This window comes from Rhea americana, unplaced genomic scaffold, assembly GCF_003343005.1.
Source record: "Rhea americana isolate MKP2758 unplaced genomic scaffold, rheAme1 scaffold_1, whole genome shotgun sequence".
Lineage (NCBI taxonomy): Eukaryota > Metazoa > Chordata > Aves > Rheiformes > Rheidae > Rhea > Rhea americana.
Window position 1 is genome coordinate 13,540,201 of NW_028185038.1, and position 27,832 is coordinate 13,568,032.

The 27,832-nt window shown below is 43.5% G+C and overlaps 1 protein-coding gene across 1 annotated transcript in view; it reads right to left on the bottom strand.

The window, feature by feature from the left end:
- CAMK1D (calcium/calmodulin dependent protein kinase ID) overlaps positions 1–27,832 on the bottom strand; it is a 224,173-nt gene that overhangs the window by 87,387 nt on the left and 108,954 nt on the right. The window contains exon 3 of the mRNA XM_085299347.1: positions 4,059–4,133. Coding sequence (XP_085155473.1) covers positions 4,059–4,133 — 75 coding nt within the window. The remainder of the gene's footprint in view (positions 1–4,058; positions 4,134–27,832) is intronic.

Here is a 27,832-nt window from a genome sequence, read left to right on the forward strand (position 1 = left end):
TAACTTCAACCAAAGTTGACAGAAGAGTAGTGATATCAAGGATATTAAGTTTCTACGTGTTTAAAAAAACCCAGTGGCTGAATAAAGGAGAAAAATGCAATTAAGGTTTTCATTGATTTTTAACTTGGCCCCATATTCGCTCTGAGCACACAGCTCCAGAGCAGGGAGTGAGCAACATGTCTCAGCAGATGCACAGAGGAGCACGCAGGAATGTGTGCACGGATCTTGGATTAATGCTGCTTAGGCACAAATCTACAGGAGATCAGACTTCACCGCTTCATGCTTCAATGCAGGTAAACAATATGGGTGAAGTAAGAGTCTAACTTGGAGAATCGGTTCTGGCCTGTGCAGCTAGCATACACAGAAACAGCATTTATAAACAGTCCTCTACTACTTAGAAAATATATGTTTACGAAAATCCATTTTTAAGCATGATTTTCCAGCAGGCAATAAAAGAGTCATCAGTATTCAAAGATGCAGCTTATACCGGTGAAATAATACTATCTGGCAATACTAACCACAACAGGTTGTCAGGGTATTTCCATATACTGACAAAATGAAGTAACACAGACAGCTTGGAAGAGAGGGAGGGTATGCTGAATCCTACTAATGTGGCCCCAACCTACTTCACAGGACATCAGCAACCAAAAGTCCTCTACGTATTCACTAGCGAAGTCTACTATCATACCAAGACATAGCTCAATAAAACTTTCATTTCTGARAGTGCTTTATTTTCCCTTGTCTTCCTCTTGGGAAATCTCACTCAGCATCCAAAAGGAATGAAACCTTCTGAGTATATTAATGTTTGTCTTCATTCTCAGCAGGTTACTGGCTGTGCAGATCTTAATGTTACGGCATGAAATCAACATTAGGAACAGAGCAGTGGATTTCTTGGCTTGAAAGCACATCATCATAATGGAAATACAATAAAATTCAACCTAAGCGCTCTACAGTGCTTTTCTATAGTGTCTGTAAAATTTTAGCTGAATCACCAGAGCAGAGGCAGTAACTATTCTACACCCATAGTTGCTTTGCAGCTGCGCTGGTAACTCCACCTTGTATAAAAGCTGAGCAGTATCTCCCCTCAAACGACTGCTTGGAGTTGTGCATAACCTTGCCAAACTTAAAATCATTGTGTTGAAATAGCCTATATTTTGTAAAAAATGAACTAAGAAAGAAACGGTCCAGCATTTCTAAGTAACCGGCTGATGCTTTGAGACAGCACACAATTCTGAATTGTCAAATTTGGAGATCTCCAAACTGAACTTAATGGTCTATCTTCAATCAAGAGGATTGTGGCAGCTTGAACAGTTTTATGATCACTCATAAAATGTACGTAAAAGTAAGGGGCTGAAACCAAAGCAAGAGGTCGCATTTGCACATGAACCTGTCAAGATTCACCAGCAGCTGCATAACCCTGGGAAGAGCTCCCAGAGGGACTTGCAAGAAGAAATTAAGTATCAAGCAGGTATGGACAACCACCTCCTCCCTTCCCCTCCTAAAACTCTTAGACATTGCCACCTGTGCTTGCCCATATCTTTGACAGGTCAAACTAAGGTGCAGTATTTATCCTTTAAGCTGGCCTGCTAATAAGCATGTCAAAGCAAAAGTATATGTACCTGAGGGCAACACAGGGAGGGTTGGGGTACTTCGAAAAGCCTTACGGACAGTGAGCTGTGAGATGCTCACAGATCGCCGCATGGATTTTCCACAAAATTGCAAGGAGTGTCTAACAACTGACAGTGAAAATGCTGCAACAAAAGTGCTCCTTTGRTAAACATTAGTTAATACCCATTTAGCAAGCGATGAGTCAAAGGAGAATGGCAAACAAATCTGAGATTTGCTGTGCTAATGATACTAATCTTTATTTTCACAAAGGGCCCAAATATTACCTCTTATCCTTTTTATCTAAATGCTGTTTCCCAGACCATGCTTGACCATAAGCACTTCTAAATCATAYCAAACCCCACCTTCAAATTCCCCACTCCCTCCCAGTCAAAACCCCACTCTTGAGAAGAGAGAGGACACACGAAAATCAGAAGCTAAAAAACCCACACGGAATCTAATAATAAATAGGGCAGCAATGTAAACAAGTAAGATACCTCACACCGTGCAGCGCTCCTGAGCTATTGTAGCAACAAGTTGATGTTACCTAGGAAACTAGAGATTATTCTCACAGATGGAAACAGCAAGATGTCTTGAATCAATTTTGAGTCTTCTCAACTTTGTGGAGTTGCAGATCCAACTCCCAACCATTGATGCAAACTCAGAAGGCAAAGGCATGGCAGAGGTTGCACCATCCTTGGTGCAAAGTTCATGGTCACTAGGATGAGCACCTGGCCATCTCCTCCCTTCCACTTTGGGTTAGTTTGAYGTTCTTCCAAGAGAGTGAGAGGGAAAGATTATTCCCTAGCGTACCTTACACAAAGGACCACATGGCCTTGTCTGATTTGCAGCAATGAGGTGTGCTKGGCATGCCATCAAACTACTTTAAGAAAATAAGCTTAAGCTCATGTGTTTTACACCATAGCTGAGGCAGATTAAGAGCGTGCACACACACCGAGTTTGTCATGCCGGCTCCCKGGGTGGGCAGTGATTTGTTATGCTGCTGCAGCCTCATCGCATTTGTGCGCCTGTAGTCTAGTAAAATGACCTTACACCTTCTGAGGAATTTTCCTCTCTCTTTTAATGGGAATGATAAAAAGGATCAGTATTGCTCAGCAGCAGGTTCGATTCAATGCATGGGTACGCATGACGTCTCAGTGTGCCCCGTAAGTGCTCAGAGCTGCATCCCCACCTGCACACAGGCTCACAAGCAATCACCTTCTCACCACCACGGGCTTCAGTGAAGCTGTGTCCATTTGTAACAGCTAAATGCTTGACTCCTGAAAAATCAACTGCCTGGATGTATAAAAACAACTATAGCAGAAAGGATAGTTTGCCAGTAAGTACTGAACTGAGCAAGTAGAAAATTATACTGATAAATATTCAGCAGCATCTATGATAGCAGACCTGCATTTTTGATAATCCAGTGAGCTGGACATCAGAAATTTAGAAAAGTTAGGATTATTTCACATCAAACAAGTTAATAATAAATACGAATAAAGTTAATTTTTTTCTGAAGAGGTTAAAAAAAAGCAGGTATTTGTAAATCAGCTGGTCACAAAATTAATACTACATATAATTCACCTTTTTTTTTTTTTTTTTGGATTTGTACAACCCTGAGATTGCTGCTTAAGTTCTTTTGTAGCACTGCAGGCAGAAAATTAGGACTACAAAAACAGGTGAAAAATGTGCAGAGCACATTTTTCCCAAACTCCCAGCAGGACAGCTGCTAATGCCACTTCCATGCCTGGATGCTACCAGCATACCAGGGACTTGCAGGGGTCACCCAAGAGTTCAGGCTTCCCATGGAGTTTTAATTCAGAGCTGCCTATAACRGATGCTTGAGGCTGCCCTATGGCACCTCTGCTTCTTCACAGCTGCGACTGATCCCTCTGCCCTGCCTTGTCTGCTCTGCTCTTGGTCCAGGTGATCTCTTCATTGAAAGAAGGAGAAAACAGAGAAGGTAAGAGGAAATGCTATCTTCAACACGTGTTTGTTAATTGATTTCAAAAAGGAAGAAAAGCAGGATGAGCACTTTCCTGGCACTTCCATCCATCCTTCTAGGTGACCTTTCAGTAATGCGATGAGAGTGTCGGGTCACCCAGAGCACATCCTACACGTGACAGCACCCCACTCTTCCCTGGGGGGGCTCGGAGGGGAGAAAGGGGGAAGGAGAAGGGCTCTGGTTGTGCCAAAGGGATACTCTATTTGACTCGCTTTACGATGATTTTTGAGTCTTTACTCTGATTTTCATTTTGACAACACATCAGTCCMAAATTTCACGAAGTGTATGGCAATCTGGCCCACCTTCAGACCTGAAGCCTCATCCTACCTCCCTGCCAGGGACTTGGCAGACTGCAGCAAGGAGGCTCATTGTTTTGGTTAAAGAACAAAACCAGAACAAGAACGCTGGACAATTTTGACAATTAAACTTAATTAGCTTTAGTACTTACAATTGCATGACCAGATATAAATGGTTCGGACTCTCATATATGTCTTCCAGGGCAACTATATTTTCATGCTTGATCCTGAAAAAGAACAAGCAAGGTAAGTACAAGATGAAACAGTGATTTTTTTAACTGGCTGCAAAACAGAAAGCTTTTTTTTTTTTTGTTAGACACTACTTGTCAGTGCTTTTATTCAACACCGTAAAATACAATCTTGACTAAAGTAAACAGTCATGAGCGCTTCATAGTCCAGGATACCGTGATTACTAGCAAAAGATTCCTTCAACCTGCTCTGAGGCCAAAATGTTTAACAATTACATGCTTGAGGCATTAGCAGTCTACGGTTCCTCTGTCAGACGGACGAAGACGGTTGAGTTCCCAGGGCAGGAGCAAAAACAGAGTGCAAGTGTGTGACGGCTGCAGAGCACGGCAGTAGAGAAAAGAAGATGATTCTTAAGAGAAGAATCATCTGTRTAAACACACAGCCTATTACCTACTCAGAGCAATGCCTGTCCAATTTGCTGCTTAAACAATTACAATCCATTTCTGAWGCATACATTTAACTTGTGCAAACCTTATAGGGATGACCACTACAACTCCAAGGGGCAGACGATGAATTACACCAGCTACAGCCAATTGTTTCAAGAGCAAGAAAGATGCAGGAAACACTAAGAAGAGACTGCCAATTAAAGAACATATAGACTCATTCAGAAAGAAAACRCAGTGCCTTTATCAGCAAATGCCAATTTCTCTAAAAGTTTCAAGGTTCAAGCTAATTAATATGCTTAATTGCATGTCAGGACCTCATACCTGGCAGTTGTAAGCACCCTAACCTCTCCGTGAAGATGGAAAGTGGAAGGTCTTCTGCYCCCAGCAGCGTCTTTCCTGTAAGAACGCAGGCTAACCCAATTCCCTCTGAATTCAGTGGAAAGATAGTGACTGACCTGAATTTAGGCCCATAATCAGTTATCCAAAGCTGCACTCATATAAGCACCTTACCGTGCAGGAAATTTAAAATCAACAGTAAGTGAGCTCAAATATAATAGACTAGAGGATGTCAGAGCAACACACATGTGAGCAGGCTCTTAGCTCTCATATGTATCTGTAAAAYTCCATGATATTTTAGTAAAATTTCCGGGTAGACCTCATCCCAAATAAAGTTCTAAACATTGACAATGGGAATCCAATAGGTCGTCTACTTGTCTTTATATAGCACTAGGCCTGGAAGTTGTAGCTTTGTCATGAATTTCCAGTGCCTGGTCCCTTAAGGGTCATAGTTAGGGCACAGACAGTTTTGTCTTGGTTTAGTTACCTGGAGTAACTTTAGTATTTCAAATGCCATTTGAAAAAAATACTAACTTTCTAATGGAAATTATTAGATGTATTTCTCCATACTCCTTTATGCATGCATACATATATAGTATCATTTATGCATTTCATACCATGATGACAAGAAGGTGGTTTCAATACAATCTTTTTACATCTGCCATAGTAATACGTGTTTAAAGCCTCCAGCCTAGTCTACAGTATTTTTTTTTATCATGTGCATATTAATGCTTTTTATTCTTATTTTGGAGAACCTCACTGGTTCTCCAAAGCAACCCAATACGTTATCTTCTGAGACAGCCACTAACAAGACCTCACTGTTGTACATGGGGGCAACTGGTGGGTTACCCACAAACAGCCATGGAAGCAGAGGCTGGAAAGGAGCATACTAGACATGCAGGGCTGCATGCTGAGAGTTGCCACAAGACCTCTCCCCATTCTGGCTGCCACCACCTCTGTGCCCTCTTCTAGTGTCTCCAAGAGTGACCTGCCAAATGAAAGATTCAGCAGAGCTGGAAGGAAGGTGTCAGTGACCTTAACAGAGGAGGGGCTGGCATTTTAAGATGAGGATTGCATTAACAAGGGAGTCCTTGGTGTCATGGCCAAGAAYGGTCAATGAGGCACAGGCTCCTGTAATACCATCAAACGGTTTTCCTACCTGCTGCGATGCATTTTGAGTTACTTTGATTTACAGAGACATTCAATTAGACAATCTTGGCGCTCCTTAAACATTTTAAAAGGAAATTACACATTACTCCTTTGGCCGTTAATTAACAGGCACCACAAGCCAGCGGTTCGAACCCTGTCTCAGCCCTTGTGTTTCTCGGCTGCTCACAGCTTTGCAAATCTCATGGACACCATGCTGCCATGCGTTCTGCAAGCAGATAAACTCACACTGCTTTAAACTAAAAGAGGGAGTAAGGKGCCTCTGGGGTCCTCTCTATTGCTGCTGATCTGCTGCTCTTGGAAATCAGCAGCAGAATGTGCTCATAGGGGATTCAGCAGGGAAAGACACAGAAAGAGAGTGAAAAAAGAATTCAAAATGAAGAAAGAGAGAATAAATTGCAATAGGGCAAGAAGACAGCCAAATAGTTTGAATCACACATGCACAGCAAGGCGAGGGGAAGGAAAAAATAAATTACAGCAGGAACAGATTCCTAAATATCTCCTCTTTGCTTTGTCATTGATGGTTTTTTTCACCTTTTTAAAATGAGGTTTGGAGAGTCAATGAAAAGCCCCATCTCGCTCCCAGACTCAAAGGACTATAAYGGAGCAGGAGCACGCCTGAGCCTCCCTTCTCCCAGCGGAACAACAGCGGAGACAGTAACTCATCACATGAGTGACCACCCTCACTGTCACGCTGGAAGCATGTCGTGCTCACATTTAAAACCCCCAAAGTGTAAAGGCAGCCAACTCCCACCAGGGATGGAAGGTCTTCTTCAGAGGTGCTTGCCCRCAGCAGAGACCCAGCAGCCGCCCCAGCCAGCACAGCTGCTGGGGGCCACCACGCTTGCTGCGGTGGCTGGGAGGCATTTTTTCCGCTTTGCCCCAGACTCCTGAAGACCAGAAGAGTTTTCACCTTGGCAGTGCCCCGTGTTTATTAGCTCTGCCCAAATGCACAGCTTGCTCCTGGAAATCACGGCTTTTGGCTCGCACAGCGTTTCTTACGTGGAATCTCGACCAACAAGCTATTTAAAGGAAAATGGTATTGAAAATAAAAAAATCAATGGAAACAGCTTGGGTAGAAACCTACAGTTTAGATCAAGTTGCAGGTTTTGTCAATAAAACTTAAACAAATCAGGCCTATGCTGTCCAGCAGAGGTCACTGCAGTCAGCAGCAATCACTGCTGGTTATTCCCTTGCAATTCTCGATTTGCAGAAATCCACGCACACTTTTCTTTACTTTAAAACCTGCCGGAGCAATTGCTCAAAGCTCCACTACAGAAATAATTAAACCTTCTTCACGGCTGAACATTGCTGATCAGAAAAATACCCCAGGGTTTGAGTGACGTGGTGGGCTCTGGACACCAGGGCTGGTGTTGAGAAGGTCAGGGGGAGGCAGTGATGGCCGGCTCCCCTCCGTGGGGCTCTCCGGCCGTGCGAGCAACGGGCGAACACGCGTTGCACCTCCTTGATGCCATTCGCGCGAGTGGGAGTCGCGGTAAATCGAGCGCTGAGCAAAGCCCTGCRCAGTCGCAGGTCCTTGATGGCCGCGGATCAGCAGGGATTTGGGAACGGCTTAATTAGCTCTGCTTTTATCCCCTGCTCGAAGCACGGAGCGAAGCTCGAAGGTTCAGGGGATTCAGGCTGCTAAGCTTCAAAACGCCTGTGCGTACCCACTGCTGATCTCTCCTTGCAGAAACACCGGCCTCTCTCGTCTCCTCGAGACCTGCTGGGAGTTAACTCTTTTTTAAGGTGCTGCTCTCCTTTTATAGAAGGGGAAAACTGGCGTACAGGGAAGCTAAAAGGTTTTTCAGTGATCACGCAAGAAGAGGAAGCCTAGATGACAGTGCTCCCAAGCCCTGCAGTGTAATTATAATTAATGGCCCGTGTTATTCCCACCCCTCTCTTTCCCCCCAGGATGAASGCATCTTCATCCCTCTTCTCTGTAGCTTTTTTCTTCATGCAGTCCTCCCTCTCCGGATGCTCTCGGCGCGTCTCCCTGCTGCTGCAGTCGGTGGCAGTCCCAGGCCATCATACATCTGCTCCCTCGGCTACTAGAGATAACAAACCAGCTCCGGATTAACGCCGAGCAAAGCAACTTATCATTGTTTCTGTGCTGTGCGATGGTGCCACGCTACGCAGTACCACGGAGGGGGATGGCACAGCACATTGTGACGGTGGTGGCAACATCTTAAATTACAAGGACTCAAATTCTCAGTATGAATTGTTACCGAAAGGGAGAAAAAGGAAAAAAAAAATGCCCCAAATACAAACATCAAGAACCAGGCTTGGTTAAAGCAAATTAGACTACATAAATTGTTGCCAACAAGGAAACATCTAGCTAAGGAAATGTGCTTTATGACCCTTTTAACCCGCCCTTTCTCACACTTGCCATTTGCCCAGATGCTCTATCTCCTTACCGACAAATCCCATGTGCTGCCCTGATTTTCCTGCATGCCATCGTGTCCCTACAAATTGCCCATCTGTGAAATGATGGGAAGGTGCCTTCTCGGGCGATGGCTGCAAAATTCTTTTTCAAGGCTATTCTGAGGTCATTAGATAGAAAGAAGATGTCTAGAAATAAAAGTACAAATAAATAGAGACTCATATTTTAACAAATTATCTCAGGACTCTTCCCCAAGAAGGTTCACAACATTCCAGCATCCAGGGGGCAAAGGAGAGAAAACACATCTGGAAGGAGGAATCAGGGAAATTTCAGGAGAAATAAAACATTAAGAGTGATTAAACCTGTGGCAAGGCTCAATGCAGAGGTAACCAAGCAAAACTGCAGGACTTCTTTTCCGGCCTTTCAGGTCCATGAATCTGCTCATGTGCTTTTGCAGAGGTATCAGCAAAACAAGTGTGTGGAGGAAACGTTACACTTGAGCAATACTTAAACGTATGTAAGTTAATGATCAAATTGCCAGTCCAGACTTAGAGGGGCAAACTGAACCGGGCAACCAAAGACGCTAGTTAACCTTCCTGAGCGTGGCAGCTGTGCAAACAAGACCTACCAGGAGAGGTTTTGATCTGCTCYGAAACGTGCTAGAGTGCACTAAGCACAAACCAGTTCCTTGCTTGCTGCAGGGTCAGTTCACAAAAGCRTTGTTAATGACTTGTCAGAGTTCCCTGAATGCTGAAGTATTCGGTGCTGCCGAAACACTGGAAAAGCAGGACTTGCTCCTCCAACAAATCTGCCCCTGAAACAAGACCTGGCTTGAACAGGAGTGGTGCTGTGTGACAGACACAGGACTGGGTATGCTCACGAATGACGAGCAGACGTAAGTGCATGGCATGGCACTTTAATGACACTAAAATCACAGAATCACAGTATGGTTGAGTTTGGAAGGGACCTCTGGAGATCATTTAGTCCAATCCCCCCTGCTCAAGCAGGGTCACCTAGAGCACGTTGCACAGGATCAAGTCCAGGTGGGTTTTGAGTATCTCCGGAGAAGGAGACTCCACAACCTCTCTGGGAAACCTGTGCCAGTGCTCYGYCACTCTCCCAGCAAAGCAGTTCTTCCTTCTATTCCGGCGGAACTTCCTGTGGTTCAGTTTGTGGCCGTTGCCTCTTGTCCTGTCACATGAGACAACTGAAAAGAGTCCAGCCCCATCCTCTTGATACCCTCCCTTCAGATACTTATACACATTGATGAGATCCCCTTTCAGTCTTCTCTTCTCCAGGCTGAACAGGCCCAGCTCTCGCAGCCTTTCCTCACAACAGAGATATTACAGTCCTCTAATCACCCTTGCCACCACCTGGCACAGAGCCACTAYGGGTTACTGACCTGACACCATAAGGACAGAAGTCCTGCAGGATCAGAACTAGCCCTAATGGATGAATTCACTTCAACATCTGCAACAAAATCAAGGTACTCCATGGGCTTTGGGCTTTGGCTGGATGCTGCTATTCAGAAGCAAGGATTAGAATATGGAAGGTGATGTACAAGAAGGGAAATAATATCCTTTAATGATTGAGTATCCTGTACATCTCTGCCAGCTCCAGATCATCCTGGAAGCCAAGTAGCTRAAAGAAAACTGGTTGCATATTGCTCCAGATCATTAATTAGAGGGGCAGCACTCCATRCAGATGAAAGTAGAGGACCTAGATTCTGCTGTTGCTTTGGCTACCACGCTGCCAGGAAAACACACTAAGAATCCTAGCTGCAAAGGCGTAGTATAAACTATGATTGAATCACTTATATTAACATCTATCTCATTTAACTTCGTTCTGCACTGAAAACTAGGATCATTTAGAAGAACACTATAAAAAATCCTTGGGCAAACAAGAGAGTCATTTAAGTAGGGCAGGTTCCCRACATAACAGCTCTTTTCCAGCCAGAGCACTACATTTGCAAGGCATGACATTTAACGCTGCACCTCCATGAGCAGCACACATCACAGATAAAATGCCACAAGAAAGCTCACATAATTTTAAGAAAGTCAAAACTAGTAAGACCGGTGTCAGTAAGCATATGTATCCTTTGTGCAACCAAATGCCTGTGCAATCGTAAGTTCAGTTATTGCCACATATATCCAAAATCTTCTGCTTCTTGCCAGCAGCATGTAGGCTAYTTGATTTGAGGAATTCAGCCATTGGCCAAGGGAAGAATTTCAATCACTGTTCCAACCGTTMTAAGTTGGACCTTTGAAAACCACCCAGATGTGGTCAATGGGAGGTGTCATATCTCTAACTCTGCCCCTTCCCTTTTTTATTTTGTGGTTCCCAAACTTCTTCCAGGATGGGTATTTTGCAGATGCATATTCCCCATGTAAGTTCACTGATCTCTGCATGATCRGAGTTCAGCAAGACATTTCTCCCATCGTCCAGTTTTCCCTCCCGTGCAGACTTTCTGGTGTGAAAAGAAGAAATGTAAGCTCYAGCCTAAGCTTTTTGCACAGTTGAAGTTATTTATCTCATGTGTGAATACTCCAGTACTTCAGAAAATGTGAATTCAGAGCATCCGTTCCTAGCATCCATTCCTAGCATCCGTTCCTCCCCTCAGACAGGTCCCTCTCCTCTTTCTCATTGCTTATTTTTTGTGGGAACTAAATATCATACAGAATTCCCCCTCTCTGATACACCTGGCTGATAGCAACAACCAGCTGCAGGAATTATGAGGGAAAAGCACACGCAGTGAGTGGCCGCATAAGTGTTGTCCCCATAGGGCAGAGGATAGAAAACATCTGCTTGCTTCTTTGCCCCCCAGAACCTAAAGGCCCCATCAGGCTACTGTCTGGGATTTTATATCTCAAATTGAGTTCTTTCCTCTCCTTAATGGTTTTAGTCTGCTCAACAGGAAYGCATTTTATGTCGCCACTGTTGAGTCTGAAAATAGTCTACCAACTGATGGCACTGTACGTAATGACTTCAAGCAGCTGTAAGAGGTAACCTCAAGCTCCCCCCAAGAAAATGCCAGGACTTGCACAGAGAGAGGCTGCTTGCAGTAAAGTTTCAGAGCAAAACAAAGATTTTTGTTTGTTTTTGTACTAGGGGAGAATACCCTTGGATTAGCATCCTCTGAGGGTTCAGCAGCCCTTGGCAGATAAAGGGCTGTCAGATTCCCATCTCCAAATCAGCCACCCTTGCTTGAAATGGACAGCTTCAGAGGAAGCTTTAGAAAAAAGCCAGAAGACTGAATAGCCGCTGAGATTAATTCCTATTACTCCATACCCAACACATCAGTCCCTGCTCRAACCACCATGTATTTGGCATTGCAGTGTTGATAGCTGCTGTTTTCAGTTCAGCAGTTTCCCTTTCTCTCACTCACAAACAGAACTGCAAGTAATGGGAAGCACACTGGAACACTGGGAACATAATGAGAAACCTCAGCTACAGACAGAGGAGAAATGTGAACAAAACTGGACACATGTCACCTGCACTTGCGTTGCTCTTTTTTAAGCTATACACTTAATTTTCTTATTTAAAAAGACCTGGAGGAGGTTTACTAGATTCAGTACTGAATACTCCTTTGCATTAAGAATGGAAGAGAACTCGTATTTATGAAACTGCAATTGAACTGCAACAATTGAAATGTTGCTGCTCCAATGGCATTTTTGACTTTCTCCTGATTTCCTTCCACTGCAATAMCTTCTGTTGCCCCTGCTTCACCTATTTCACTTTATTTGATCTATTGACTAGGGGAGCAAATTGTCATCCAAAGGCAGATGCCTGCTGCCTCACCCTCAGATGCTGAACYGCTGGCCCAATTAACTAAACCAAACATGTTGTCTCTGTGGCTGCAAGGCCACAGAGTTGAACTTTGGGGTCACATTTGGTCTCCAAACCAGACTGCTCACAACAGTTGTGGGAAATTTGTATCTTTAAGATCTCCATTCTTCTGTGTAATTAACTGCAGACAGTGATCAACTAACAGATAGGAAACATGATCATATAATCCTGACTGCTTTGGAAAACTAGAGTATAACCCCTCAAAGAGAGCAGAAGGAATGAAGAGGTGGCAGGAGCCCTTAGCGCATCCTTTAACACTTGTCTTCTCTCCGTCTTATCTTTCAGAGCCTACCCATCATCTCTGCGATCTCCCGTTATTCTAAGCTCTCAAGGGTGTATATCCAGAATTTTCCAAGGCCCAAACAATCTCAATAGCCTCTCTTCCCTTGCACGGTATGTAATYTATCTCAAATGCCAGCCTTATGTACCGTGTTCATAAAGTATTCCCATGAGATATCACTGTGATAATGTCAAGCTGGAGACATTTCACAACTGGAAACCTGAGCTGTGTAGTTAAGTAGCTATCTGTCTATCCACATACACCTCACGATTTCTGATCTGCGCCCTGCCACACGGTACATTCTCTAACAGTGTAATCCTTGTCTTCATTTCCAGTTTCACAGGATCCTATGAGCAAAGACTGGCCTAGTGACTACCCAGGGGCTTTCCTTACCAGTACTCTACATGGTGCCATGTCTTCTTGACCCACTGTCCGCAGCAGCCCAGCTTAGAGCCTGAGAAGGGGTCTTGCTTATTCATCTTAAAATATGACTTGGTCCTTCCTGGAAACTGGGAGAGAGCTGTTGAACCTCCTCAGGATGAGGAGGCCCAGAGCTAATGCATTTTGCCATGGGAGGCACTCTCTAACCATCAAGCATGGTGCAAAAGGKAAGCTGATGGCAGGACCAGGTCTGTTTTTGAAACAATAGCTGACTCCAGCCATTGCGAAGGACTTCAGGCTCTGTGTGCTAAGCATGCTATGAGTGAGCCCATGGGCTCTTTGCCTCGCTGCGACACAGGCTGATGTTATGCCCTGTTCTGCCTCATATCTGAATCACAACAGAGCTCAAAGACAAAACATCACCTGCAGATGCATGGGTATAACCCCCTGGAAAAGGGACCAAATGAATGTAAGCATAGTAAGCATGAGAGATTCCTACATTGCACACTTAGATTCCAGCATTGTGTCCAACTGCTTATTTTAGGTACAAAAATAAGCACTTGTCTTGAGTATTTTCATGTAAAGGCTGCTCAGTAGTCTCAGAAAAAGAAACTGAGGTTCTGCATCTTGTACTACAAAAACTGGCAGCCCTAACCAGAAGACTAGGACCAAACAACCTTCTAAAATGCTTGGATTCCTAAAATATGATCTGCAGTCCCTTTAAGCCAATAAAAATATCCCCATTTTGAGGAATATTCCTGATTTTCATGACAAGTAGATCAAGCCTAATGGCTTGATGTTTTCCAAGCAGCAGATCACAATTGGCAGGGTTCAAAAAGGCTTGCAAAGTTTGAGCAAAACATCCAGACTGTTTAATCTGAAACATCAAATTAAACATCAAAACAAATATTAATGACGAATTAATCATTAAAGGTAAAAAAGATAAAAGTAGTGGTTTTATCTCAGCTGAAAACAGTGAACCATCTTTATTTGTTGGCAGCAGCTCTGTTTTTCCAGTGTGGAGGAGTGTGGATTTACTTGTGCAGTCAGTAATTATAGCCAATTCCCACTCTCCTGCCTGGAAGACTTGAGCAGCTACAGGCAATTAAAGGTGGTGAGCAACTCCTGGGCTGAGGCGGGTTGCACTGAAGGGGTTTCATACAACGACAGATGAACAAAAAAGAAGGCTGCATTTGCAAAAACCTTTAAAAACATTACCTTAAACAGTATGATTAGCACTTTTGGGAGGTAGTCTGCCAAGTATCTGRCTGTCAACAGAGCAACCATTCTGGTACCTTGGATCACGAGATGARAGACCCTTACTGTTTACAGTGAATGAACGGTTGAATATCTGGTATAATGTTCTTTCTGAGTCTCCTTTTCTCTTAGATGGCTGTAGTATGTACACATACATTCAGTTACATCTGAAGCCTGACAACAGATCCGACACTTCTGAAAAGAAAGCACTTCCATCCGTGAAACATCCATTTGACACAGACACAAGGATGTTGCTGTCTACTATTACGACCTTCATTGGTTTGAASGCTTGCTAATAAAGGGTGAATGTTACACCACCCACACACCTGCATCGAGAAATTACACAAAAACATGGAAAACATGCTATTTGGACAAGCTTGGGAATGAAAGATATAATTACATTAAGTAGTTCATTCCACAACATGGGAAATAACTAAGACGTAGCTGTTGTACACAGCTCCCTTCACAAAACCCTCAAAACRCCTTATAAAGGCACACAGTATCTGCTTTTCAACAGATGCACACACACACTGACGTTCCCCGCTATCACCCAGTAGAGGTGGCAGAGCTGGGACTCCAAGCTGTGGGTTCTTTAGTTATTGGGTTACCCTAAGAGCTAGTGCATATGGGTCGGGGGGGGCCAGACTGACACCGGAAAGGATGAAACCCTGCTGTGAAGTCCCGTGCTCACAGAGCAACAGGCAGCAGCAGGGCTCCCACCCGAAGTGGTGCCCACAGGCCGTGGGCCGACCACCATGCTTGGCAGGACACAGAAATGGGAGAAGAGGGAGGCTCCATCCCCGCGCTGGGAAGCAGAGGCTGGCTGGGGGAGGACAGTTCAGCTGGAGGGCTGCCAGCTGGAAGGGGTTACACTAAGGCCCAATATCAGCATAAAGCAGTGCGAAAGGRAGAACCAGACCAACTCTTCTGAAATTTTGATGGGACACGGTCTTTTTGAACCTAGTGGGAGATGTGTGTCATTTGGCCTCCCACTGCGAGTGGTAGTACATGATGGGGATCGTTTATGTACTCAGAGGACACTTTGGCTCATAGCATGAAGCAGGGCTGTGCCCTGTAGTCATACCCAAAGAGGTTTACGCCTCAAAACTGCATTTTTTTTCCACAAGCATAGCTGAAAAGAAAACAGGGAACCAAGCACAAATGAAATTCAGGGCATATACTTTTTGCCTCCTGATGAACTTGACGAGTTCCTTGCACACTCAGCTTTGCGGACCGGGCTACCATGTAGTGTTGCCGGGTAGCCTGGAAAATCACAAGTCTTTACTGAGACATGTCAGCTTGAGCGTGTGTGTGATAATTAAAGCCCATCCCAGTAACTTGGTGCCAGGCTACAGGGCAACACTCTCAGATTTTCCTAGCTGCAGTTGTCTCCTACAGTGGGGACCTGCAAACGTTCTCAGCGGAGTGGTAGGAGTCTAGATGGGTGCAGGGGGAATAACARTCACTCTGGTTCTTCTAGTGGGTTTGTTTTCAATTCTTGATCTTTCATGTCCACGTACATGAAACCATTGGGCTTCAGCTGTACTTACTCGCACCCTGCCTTCCTTTCCAGCCTGAGAGCTGTGTGCCCAGTTAGCAGTGAAGCCCAAACATTTTGGACGTGGGAGAAGAAAGCTTCCTCCGGACTCCCATGTAATTCCCAGCTGAAATCTGTGCAGCGACGTGACTCAAATGCTGGGTCCGCAGCTACAAGCTGCATGACAAACTCATCAGCAGCTACCTGCCAGAGAACTCCCTCCTTCCCCTAAAGTTACTGGGAAGCCAATTTATTTTATTTATTGAGAAAGACAGACTGATAATTGCGGGGCTAGGCAAGTTTCCACATTTCATCATTGCTGCATTAGGACACTCCTACACAGAAGGCTGCTCCCCCAGCTGCCCGTGGGAAGTGCCAAAAGCCCTCGCGTGAGTCATATGTACACTGCACCATAACGGCCTAAGTGGGAACGCTCTTCACAGCGGGGGATTGCTCTCGGGGGACCATCGCACTGCTGTGTGATCCTCAGGAGCTACTGTCCTCACCTACGGTGGAGAGCCAAACTCCAGGGCAGAGTCTCTTCTCCCTGCACCACAGTGAAACCAGGGTGACTACTGAGGACCTAATTAAACTTGGTATGACCCASCATGGCCAAATCTTGAAATCTCTAATCAAGCAAACCTGCTGGAAGTCCCACTTGGCCAGACTCAAATCTAAGCAACATCACTGTAGTGTCCACACAAGAGAGACCTGAATCGGACACAGCAAGTGGCAGAAAAGCCACTTAACCAGAACARTATAATTAGCATAAATTCCTGCTAATAAGGTTGCATTTGGCTTGTGTGTAACAGCTAATTGGTTTTTAACCAGGTGAGAATAGGTCTAAAAAAGTTAATCTCCTCAGTTTTACAAAGGATATGATAAAGGGGTTCTAATTAAAAATTAAATAGCGTTGAAGCTCATTTAGCCTTGCTGCTTGTATCAGTGTGGTGCATGGGGACCTGTGTATAGGTTTCTATTTTTAGGAGAGAGAGGAACCTGGATTCAAATGTCCCCAAAGTGCCTTTGCAGAGGTAACAGAGGACTTCAAAACATCAGTCAGATCTACCTTTGCAGTCASCTGTCCAATAAAGATCTCTCTGAACTGCAGTTCCCCCTCTTGCCCATGGCATGGAAGCAACGTTTTCAAGAACACCCACTTAGGAGTCAAAAAAAGACTTTTAAATATTATTAGGTACCTTATGATGCAATAACTTCCTACAGTAACTACACATCAAAGCATTTTGAAACATTCTCCTGAGTACTTTTACATAGCTAAATACCTAAAAAAAAGTATCTGCAAGTGATTGCTAAAGGTGATACAGGCACTAAGGACAGAAATCTTGCCATGATTTTAAACTCTGAATAGGCACTGCAAACAGAATTCATATTTTTTTAAATACATCGCTGTAGCTCTGTTCTGCTCCAGAGCATGGAGGTTAACAACGGCAACACTTCGGACAGTACCAAGCAGATTGCTAATGCCATAAATGCTAATTAATGTTAAGAGACAACAAATTCTTCATGTAAAATAAACGCAAGTCTAACTGCAGGGACAGCAGGGCTGAAGAACAGCACTGCGAYGAAACGTTGGTTACTTTTCCATAATTGTAAGTTTTATGACTGCTCATTGACTCTTTTCGTGTCATGATGAAGCAGAAAAGGGAGTGAAAATAGTTTGAAAATAAGACATCATAAAYGTATTTCAAAGGAATATGACAGCACATCTACTTTTGTCAATTCCTTGCTTTTGTTCACTCGACTAAGAAGAAATCGCTGTGAAAAACGAGTTGTTTCCTGGCATTCAAGAGAATGTTTTCTAACCAGCTGAGTTATAAACTACAGTGCTATAGATTTCTAATATTTTATGCAGCCAAGTCACACATACAAGTCACAAACAGTGACTCATTTTTTCCTAAGCAATACATCTAATTAATTCAAGGTATTTGGAATGAAAGGTAGGTATTAGACGAAGGCTAAAATAAACGGTACTAAATGCAGCCTCAGAGCTGGTGGATGGACGGCATTTGGCTGATGTTGCCTTCTCCTCCGCTTGCCAAAAGCTCTGTTGTACACCACAACTACTACTGAGTTAACACATTTCAGCTGGATCCTCTCTGCAGTGCATCCACCAAGACTTGCTAGGATCCCCCAAAATAAGCAATCTTGCTTCACAAGGGGAGCATCAGTCACGAGCTGGGTGAAGGGCAGGTTTGGGAGGAAGGCGTTTGCCCGCTCTGAGGTTGGTCGATACTTGGTTTCTCGGGCAAGGAGGGGGTATGATCTTATCGCACTCACTCCTGCCTCCTGCATGCTTAATTGGGACAATGTATTAATTTAGTGCCCATCACGGAACAGTCACCAAAACCATCTCTTTTTTTTTTTTTATCATTACCTCAGCTCTATGCAGCTTTAATAAACCAGACATCTTGCCACAAATCACAAGGATATTAGCACTTCGTAGAGGCTGAGCACAATAACTAAAAACTGCTGCAAAAGTAATTCAGGATGTGATTAGCATCAAATAAACTAAGGAGGTTAGAAGTTCATTTCTAGATGAATGTACACATTCTCTTGGGTCTTATCATCTGCAATCTGGTGATCTCTCAAGAGTCGGACTTGGAATAAAATTTACAGAACATCCCAATTCAAATGCAACAGAAACACAAGCAATACAAGATGTTCCTATACAATTCCTAATTTGTGCCTAAGCTTCAAGCTTATAATTGCGCAGGTCGGTATCAATTATGCATTTTGTGAGAATGTTTCACACTGTCCTGTGAAATGCTTCTTCAAGATTAAATCCTGAATTACTTCAGTACTACAATTTATTGTAAATCCTGATACATTTGCTTCTATTTAAAGCATCCTGTCTTTTTGTCCCTTTTTGCCAAATCCATGTAAATTATACTTCAACTTGTATATTAGTGCATTATTATGTTATACGGTGTTCTGGTGAGATTTTTAAAATAACAATAAGTTTGATGCAAATAAATACTTCCTTCAGGCCTGAGCCCACCTCAGTAGGGCTGTTACAGGCAGGAAGCTGCCTGCTGAGTAAATGCTTGCATTCCGACTTTCCAAAAATGCCCAACTTCTAGCCCTTTTCATTATGAAACGATGACCTTCACACCAAACATATGGAAAAAAGTACATCTCTCGCTATTCACATAACTGTAAAGTGCAACTGGAGAAACTGTTCTCACACTTTAAAAAAAAATCACCTCTGAGTTAGGGCCAAAAATGAAAACTTGCAAATCCCATGAAATTTGTTCCAGAAGTTAGGAACRTTTCAAAGGGAGCTAGAGTTAGCATGGAAACACTCAGGCTTCAGACTGGCACAAGTTATCAGTAAACATTATAAAAACACTTTGGAAATATTTTTTTTAAGATCATATATCCATGTTACCAGAGTACGTTTGCTTTGAGTTTAACTGTGCAACTTCACTCTAACCAACAGGTCCATCAACAAACAGTAGTCCAGAAACCAGCCTAGAGGATATCCCAGAGACCAAGCAATATATATTTTTTTATTGTTTTATGTATCTTTCTGAGAGATATAACCAAGTGCGACCAGTGGGACAGGCAGGAATAACACCAATTTTGACTCCAAGGTTGCACACTTTTTTTTTTTTCTGCTGCTTGGCACAAGCTTTCAGGGTACCCTGAATCGTTTCTTAAAAAGGTTTTCCATTTTTCCCCACTGACTATATGGGAAACCCAGGCGGGCTAGCTCAGATACAAACCTCTACTGTTGCAGATATCAAATGTTAGACAACAGGATGTCCAGACTCCGTGTTGTCATGCACATCTGAGGAGAACATTGCCCCTCCAGTGTGGTACCTCCGAGTTGGTCCTGGGGACGGCACAATGTGCGAGGCAGGGAGAAGTGACTCCCCAAGGTGTAAAACAGGTTTCAGTGACCTGAAACCAAGTCTGTAATATTGGTAAAGACATACATATAGTCATAATCCCCCATAAAAAATCTGCTGAGCAATTAATGTCGCATTAATCATGCATGCACTTAATTCAGACACAATTCACTGTTATCGTTCTGATTAATACAGACTGTTGAACTATGATTTACAATCTCCATACCAGATACAGATGGGGAAGGTGAGGCTCTGTTTCCAAGATGTCATATCACTTTTGACAGGCATAAATACACTTCTGAGTAGATAATCAGAGTCTTCAAATCTCACGGCATTTAATCACTCAGCATGAATGGATAAAACACTATAAAATTAATCTTGCATTATTCTAATTGTTACTAAGTGCTTCCTCTTTTGTTTGTCTTCTTGGTTTTGGTCTTACCGCTCATTTTCTCCTCTAGTTTCAGCTGCCTCCTCCCATCAGGCTCGCCTGTGTTAGAAGTCCCATACACCCCAAGGTGGAAAGCTCCTTCCTGGCCTGTGCCAGGCTCTCCGGCGCATGCAGGGGAGCTCCAGGGCCATTACTTGTTCTAGTCTGGCCATGTAATTATGGTGTGTCATCTACTCTTTCAAATGCTTTGGACTTCCACTTGTGCTGTTGCAAGAACCTACTCAGAGGAGCAACCAGGGCCTCTCTGGGACTAGTCATTTTTAAATGACCATAGTAAACAGAATTTACAGCAAACCTGCCCTTCACACCAGTTTTAAGTTTAAATTTCAAATTTAAATAGGTGTTTTCCTTGCAGGTATTTAATGACTGCAGCCATCTGGAAGGCTCTGGGCAAAGAGCCATGCTCAGTGCTACCACTYCTTGAGAGACCATCTCTGGATGGACTTGCACAGGAACTAAGGCCAACCAGAGACCTTCTACCTCACCTGCAAAATGCATTTCCTTAACTTGTTTTCTCCAGTATAATCATAAATWCCTTCCACAGTATGCAAAATCTTATCATCAAAATCCTCTTTTGCACAGGYCAGATGTCACAGGTGTTGGATACATCACTTAATGTGCAGCAGGAACATGTGCTAACATGAACAGAAGGGAAGAGTTCCAAACGTGTCAGTTATTGCAACATCCTCCTCTTTTCTGGCCTTTTTCATACCCTCATGCTGTAGCAAAGCACATTTCCTAGTCTGTATTTCTGACCATGCACTTCTACACACKGTCTGCTGGCTCTACTGTTATCTGTTCCATGGAAGATAACACATCTATCTACATTTTCAAGGACTTTCTTAGCCTGTCCCCATCTTAACCTAGCTCACTGATTACTCATTTTTCACTTCCAACCAGGCGGTGATGCCCATTAAGAACTAGATTTTCAAATAAGTACCTTTATGTTGCCTGTTATACTCCCAGGATGCTCACACATTTTGAAGGTGCCTTCAGGTGACTTCGGAGTCACTCTCTCTAAAGCCCTCTGCAGAACTCTTCTGGGTRGCTAAAAACCTTTGATAATGGTGAGGCTGCCATGCAGGCCAATAYATACTCTCAGTTCCTTGTGTTCTCTTGCATGCCCATATTCACCTCTCATACCATGCTTCTTAGGTCATGAACTCTTTTTGCACTATATTTGAACAACTCATAACTTTCAGGAACCTTTCTGCTTCTAATTCAATGCCTACTAAGACAAGAGGACATAATCCACTGCAGAACGGAACRCAGATAACAGAATCACAGAATGGGTAAGGTTGGCAGGGACCTCTGGAGAWMATCTAGTCCAAACTCCCTGCTCAAGCAGGTCACCTAGAGCATGTTAGACAGCGTTGCATCTAGGCAGGCCTTGAATATCTCCAGAGAAGGAGACTCCACAACCTCTCTGGGCAACCTCYRCCAGTGCTCCGTCACTCTCACAGGGAAGAAATTCCCCATCATGGTCAGACAGAACTTCCTGTGCTTCAATTTCTGCCCATTGCCTCTTGTCCTGTCACACAGGGCAACTGAAAAGARTTTGGCCCCTTGACTCCCTCCCTTCAGGTACTTGTACACATTGATGAGATCCTCCCTCAGGCTTCTCTTCCCCAGGCTGAAGAGGCCCAGCTCTCACAGCCTTTCCTTACAGGGGAGATGCTCCAGTCCTCTGATCATCCTTGTAGCGCTATCCTGGACTCTCTCCAGTAGATCCATGTCTCTCTTGTCCTGGGGAGCCCAGAACTGGACACAGGACTCCAGATGAGGCCTCCCCAGGGCTGAGCAGAGGGGCAGGATCACCTCCCTCAACCTGCTGGCAACACTCTTCCTAATGCACCCCAGGAGACCATTGGCTTTCTTGGCCACAAGGGCACATTGCTGGCTCATGGTCAACTTGTCATCCACCAGCACTCCCAGGTCCTTCTCTGCAGGGCTGCTTTCCAGTAACCCAGCCCCCAGCCTGTACTGGTGCATGGAATTACTCCTCCCTAAGTGCAGGACTCTACACTTGCCCACTCCTAGCCTCCATGAGGTAACTATGCTATGCTGTGGCTTTTTCTGACCTCTAAATTCTGCATTCCTGATGCCCACTGTCACTTTCAATAGGAAGAGGGGAAAATAGGCAGTCCTAGAAGTTTTGAAAGCTTAGCAAATAGGAGCAAAGCCACCCAGGGAAATGAGAGAGTGAGCTAATGAGTTGACAGGTGTCTCCTCGCCAAGACATACATCCCTACCAGGAAGGGAGCACACAACCACCCCTAGCTCCCTTTTTAAAACAGTGAGCCCTTTCAGCTGGGTGCCCACCTCCCAGAGAGGGCTGTAAGATCTGGCTCCAGAAAGAAAAGATGCATCTGATGTACAGCCCTGGGGTACGTATCCAAAAACCAGAGAGGGGCAGGAGCTCAGGCACTGCCTTGTCAACTTCTAGGCAAATCCTTGTTCAGCATTTAGACTTTCTGACAGACTGCTCTGAGGCTCCTATCTCTCTCCATGGACCATTTCAGTAGGCCTTGGCACTCCACATTAAGGCAATCTGCACCATACCCTTGCCATCAGTGTTTCCTTTTCCTTCCAAATAACCGTGCTACAGTTTGAAGGTTAGACTTGGCCAGATACCTCTGCAGATATACAACCTCCATCTCCTTTTGCCCAGAGAATCACCTTGGGAGGAAGAACACAGATGTCTAATGGTCCAAAGGAACTACACTTTCAGTTGATTTAAGTAGACATGGTCCTTGAAAATGGAAAAAACTCACCRAAGGAGGGAACTACAGGCCTACAGATGAGCTGAAATCTCTCTCTTAGCACCCATTGAGCGGGATATGCCAGCTGGGAACTCAGCATAAGCAGAGCAGTCTGAGGATATGCTGACTCAGCAGGCTGAGTATAGCTCCTTCTGAGAGCTTCCTCTCCCTGGCAGAAACCCCACGGAAGGAGTTCGCCTGCTGAAAATAACTCTGTCGACTGTCTCCTAGGATGAATCCACCCGCTGCATGAGATGCTTCCCCTGTTCCAGAGCTTTTTGTGTACATTTCTGCTGAGGATGTCTACTATGAGAAGCATTTCTAAAAGTAGGTAGAAAAATCCAGAACATGACTCTCTCAGGGAAACTGGAAACCCTTTCCAATCCTAGAACATCTCCCAACTTTCTCATCTAATCAGTTCACCCCACAAAAATATTAAAAAGAACCTTCAAACATTTAAGCCTAAAATTAGGTACCAAACATTAAGCAAATAAGTGCATGAGCTGTATTTTATAACCCCAAAAGCCAGGTCTCCATTATGATTAGCAGAGACCTAGTAACTCCTAATCTACCTGACGTGTTAGCCGCTCCAACATGTGGACGCTGATGGTTAGCAGTATAAAACTGGAGAACAGACAGACGTGCTCTGGTGACTCTGACCCCTTGATTATGTTAATCCTAATATTACCATTTTAAACAGGATTTACTTTTCCTCATTTTACAAAGAGGCTGACTGGGTCACGGATGAAGTGTCTGCCATAGCAGGGAGCAAGGCCACCAGGTGAAATCAATAGGCCATATTTTTAACAGAGCTTCAAATCATGTGCCAGGATTGAYACAGAAGTTCTTCCCTGTCCACATCCTGAGAAATGTGACCTACAGCTTGATTTTTAGTCATGATTCATAAATTTCTAAGGCAGAAAGAGACCTGTGATTTCCAGATGACCATACTTGAACCATTAAGCATTTTAGAAAATCAAATCATTTTTAAGGTTAGGATTTTTTTAAATTAATAACTTCTAAGCATTCAATATGATTCAATATACTCCTTGATAAAGAGGATTCCTCCCATGCATAGTGCCAGCCCAGACGTCATCTCTCACCCAATGATAAATCAAGCAATATCCACTACTTTAGGAATCCAGGGCTCACATAAACCTGATAAGATGGTTCAACAGTTATTTTCTGGCATCTGAACAGAGAATATGTCATTGCTTCTTACAACGGAGTGTCCAGAAGCTCTGGCCAACCAGCATAAAAAATCCTYCAATATCCCACCAGCACCATTTGCAAGCTGCTCATGCTAATAGCTAATTACATCTAGTTATATTTTAATTCAGAAACAACATTGATGAAGTCAAAGAAATTAAACAAATGCAAAGCTAATGTATCCAGGAACAGATTTAGAGCCTGACTCTCCAAACAAGTAAGTTGTGCTATCAGATAAATTAAAGGTGAGCTGGTATTTCCTTGTGGTAGTACTTATTTTTTCTTTAATTAAGGTCAGGCATGATAATAAAAATTCTGGTGTCTCATTTACTTCAAAGGCAGATTTCAGGGGTGGGAACTTGCTCAATTTCAGAAGAAACAAATTCACATCAACAGCTTGCACACTGCCAAGCATTTCTTTCACCTCTCCCACCTCTCTGAGTGGAACGGCGTTGGCCAAACCCTCTTGCTCCAAACTTCTAATTTGCAGACTCCTTGTTTTCCAGGCATGTTAACACAGCAGGTCCACATGTTGGGCACCTCTCAACCTTTCTCCTGTGGCCTCTGATTATAGGAAACAACTTCTTTAAACCAATTCACTATTTAGTTCCTGAAAGGTCTGCAGCAAGCCAGAAGGCTGCCATTCCTGGAGCCAAGCTACGCTGCAGTCCTTGCTCCGAGTATCTGTCTCTGATAGAGATTTCTTTACAAGCTTTGCTTCTCATCCAACCCGTGTCTCTTCTTCCCAAAGCCAGAATCTTCAGCTCTGTGGCTGTAGCTCCTCTTTGGCTCCCAGTTTCTTTTTGAGAAGTCTAAACTTTGCTAATCCATGCAGAGCAAAGGAAGGCTGTATTTCTCTACTATGAGTTCTTTCCACCCCCCCATTTATTCAAGACCATATTCTCTGACAGTATCTTATCTTTGCCATTGTTTCATGGCCCAATTACTTCCCCTTTAAGAACTTAATTTCATTTATCTCCTTGGAGTCAGACAGGATCATATCAAATACGTAAACTCAGCTGTGCATGATATTCATATAAACAATGTCCCTCAGCCTGCATACAATTCTTGACATATCACTAACAATTCCGCTTAGAAAAGGGATCACACATTAAAGTCACTGTTCATAGCCAAGACAGAGGCTGCAACTTCAAGTTATTGCTAGTTGAAGTATGCTACAGTTCACTTTGATGAAACCAAAATATTTTTAGATGAAGAATAAATAATCATGTCAGAAGAATCTGAAAGAAGAAGCYTCTGCCTGAATCCTAATGGGAGGAAATTGTTTGAACAAGTGTTTGTTTTCTGAAATTTAAATAGGTTTTTGGTGGTGAGCCGCACTGATTCATCCAGCGCAGCACAGCTACAAATGCCCCTTTCTTCTTTCCGTGTTCTTTATCTGTGTTCTTTGCTGCGTTTTTGTCTGAGTATTATCTCAAGTGGTGGCTAGATGTGCCCTGTTCGCAGACACATTGTTATGACATGTTTTGGCTGTAGTCAGTGGCGATGTTGCACATGTCTTCTTAAAACATGGAGCAATGATTGGACAACAAAGACTCTGGACCAAATCTTTATTCTCTCCCTGTAACTAGCTCTTGGCTGCAGAGATCTTGTGCATCGGGATGTTTTCTAATGGGTTGCTTTTCCAGACACGTTGCTTCCCTCCTAATGTGGAAGAAAGGCAGGTCTACACAAGCTCTACCTCACACGTATAACAGGATAAACAGAGAGCTTTATACAAACGATTGGGCAAAAACCCTCAGCCTAATAGGTAGGGCATAAGACAATCTCATTTAATAAGGTAGCTGATTTTTGTTTAAATTATTTCAAGGCATAAAGAGCATAAAGAGCATTTGGGGAGTTCTTAGTGAGGTTTCATAAATAATATTGAATATTTATATAGCCATCATCTCCAACTCATATGAGAGATTTTCTAATGGCTGCAAGTTAACACAAGGAACAATAAAATAAAATAAAATAAAGCTGCTGCCACTGTTACTCAGCATACAGGAGAGCAGAGAACAAAGTTTCCTGCAACTTGCTCAGCATCATTGGCAGTAGTATAGTAAAGGCAGAGGAGAAACAACTTTAGAAGATCATGCAGAAGCGTTAAACAGATGGTAACTGGTCTAGTGATCTATCACTAAAATTGAACTGGATTAATCTCCTTYTCAGCCCACAGAAATCAAAGCAGATTATTTCAAAATAAATATGTCATCTTCAAGGCCAATTAAATTTTGCAAGCTATGACCAGGGGGAGAAGAGAGGATCCCAAATTAGGCTTCATAATGAAAGTCGAMTGCAGTCTTAATAAGAGTCTTTCGCCTTTCATACCAACATATTCCTCAAGATGTAACTCACTGATGACTGCCTGTTCTGGATCCCCCTCTGTACGCTACTTACGGCTGTTAAGAGCCTGTTATAACCAATCCTTCAGAAACTGGCTCTTTTAACTCAAGCGACAGCATCTTCTGTCTTTACCTCAAGAGAGCTCTGTTCARTCCCCAGCAGTCATTACAAGTGCTCACCCATTAATAAATGCATGAAAGAAAGCAAATAATAAAAGCAGGAATATAAAGCAGAGACAAATTGATGAGAAAAARACCTTTGCAGTTTGGACAGACACTGATTCCTAAGATAACACTATTTTCCTAGGAAGTATCACACCCAAGATCTTAAAAAAATTGGGGCAAGTGAAGCAGCATGCCAAGTATAAAGACAAATTGTTACAACTTCAAGACATTATCTTTCACTTCCATAGCAGCTTGACATGTGTCCCACCCTTTACARTTACTTCCCATTGCATTTTTCTATGTGAGATCACCCTTAAAACAGTAATTAGAGGATGTGTCTGTTTAGATGTAGGCAAATGACTGCTTTGCTTCGGGGCCTGCTGTACATGTCAAGTTATCATGGAACCACACCTGGGTGCCTGAATAGAATCACCAGTGAAAAATAAATAGACTGTTTACAGTTTAATACAGCATGTAACACCTCCCTTCAATAGGGTTCATGAATCATTTAAAGCTTAAYGTATTCCCCAGAAGAGGGGAATGTGTCAGAGAACTGACGGAGAGCAGCACATAACTCCTTGAGGAGATGCATCCTACTGCAAGGATTGAGTGAAGCAGGACCTTGGGTGGACTGGGGCATTCAGATAGCAACAGTCACCAAAAACACCTTTTCCAAGTCCCAGAAAGGAAAGACCTGATGACCTCTTTATGTCCAGATGACCATTAACTGGCCTTGCCTATCTCTGACTGAARAGTTCACACAGAAACAAGGCTCACTGCGTGGTTTCATTCTCATCATGGGCAGATCAAACATTCGTGTACTGTATCACATCAGCATACTATAGCCTGCGCTGGTACCTCGTGACGGAAGTGATCCAAACATAGTTCCTAGTGGTGATCTAAAAAGCTTTGATGTTACGTTAAGCTTGTGCTACTCCAGGGAGCATCACCTTTCTACAGGACTCAGCTACGCCAGTAGTAGCTGTCAAGACATGACAGATTTAACAGATCTATGAAGGAAGAAAAGACACATCAGCGGCTAACCCAACGCTCTGAGGAGCTTCCTAAAGGAAAGCCAGAAGGGACCAACTAGATATTACATGTCCTTGTGAGGTTATGTTTCACTTTTTGACAGCAATTACTACTGTAGGATTTTAGTCGAGGACAGGGGCCTTCATGCCCATGACAATCCAAACAACAAATTCTGCAAATACCTGTGTCCTTGCTGCCATCATATTGGCCGAAAGACCTGTCTGTCTGAACTGGTCTTTACCATGGCCTTTCTGCTTGCAGCAGA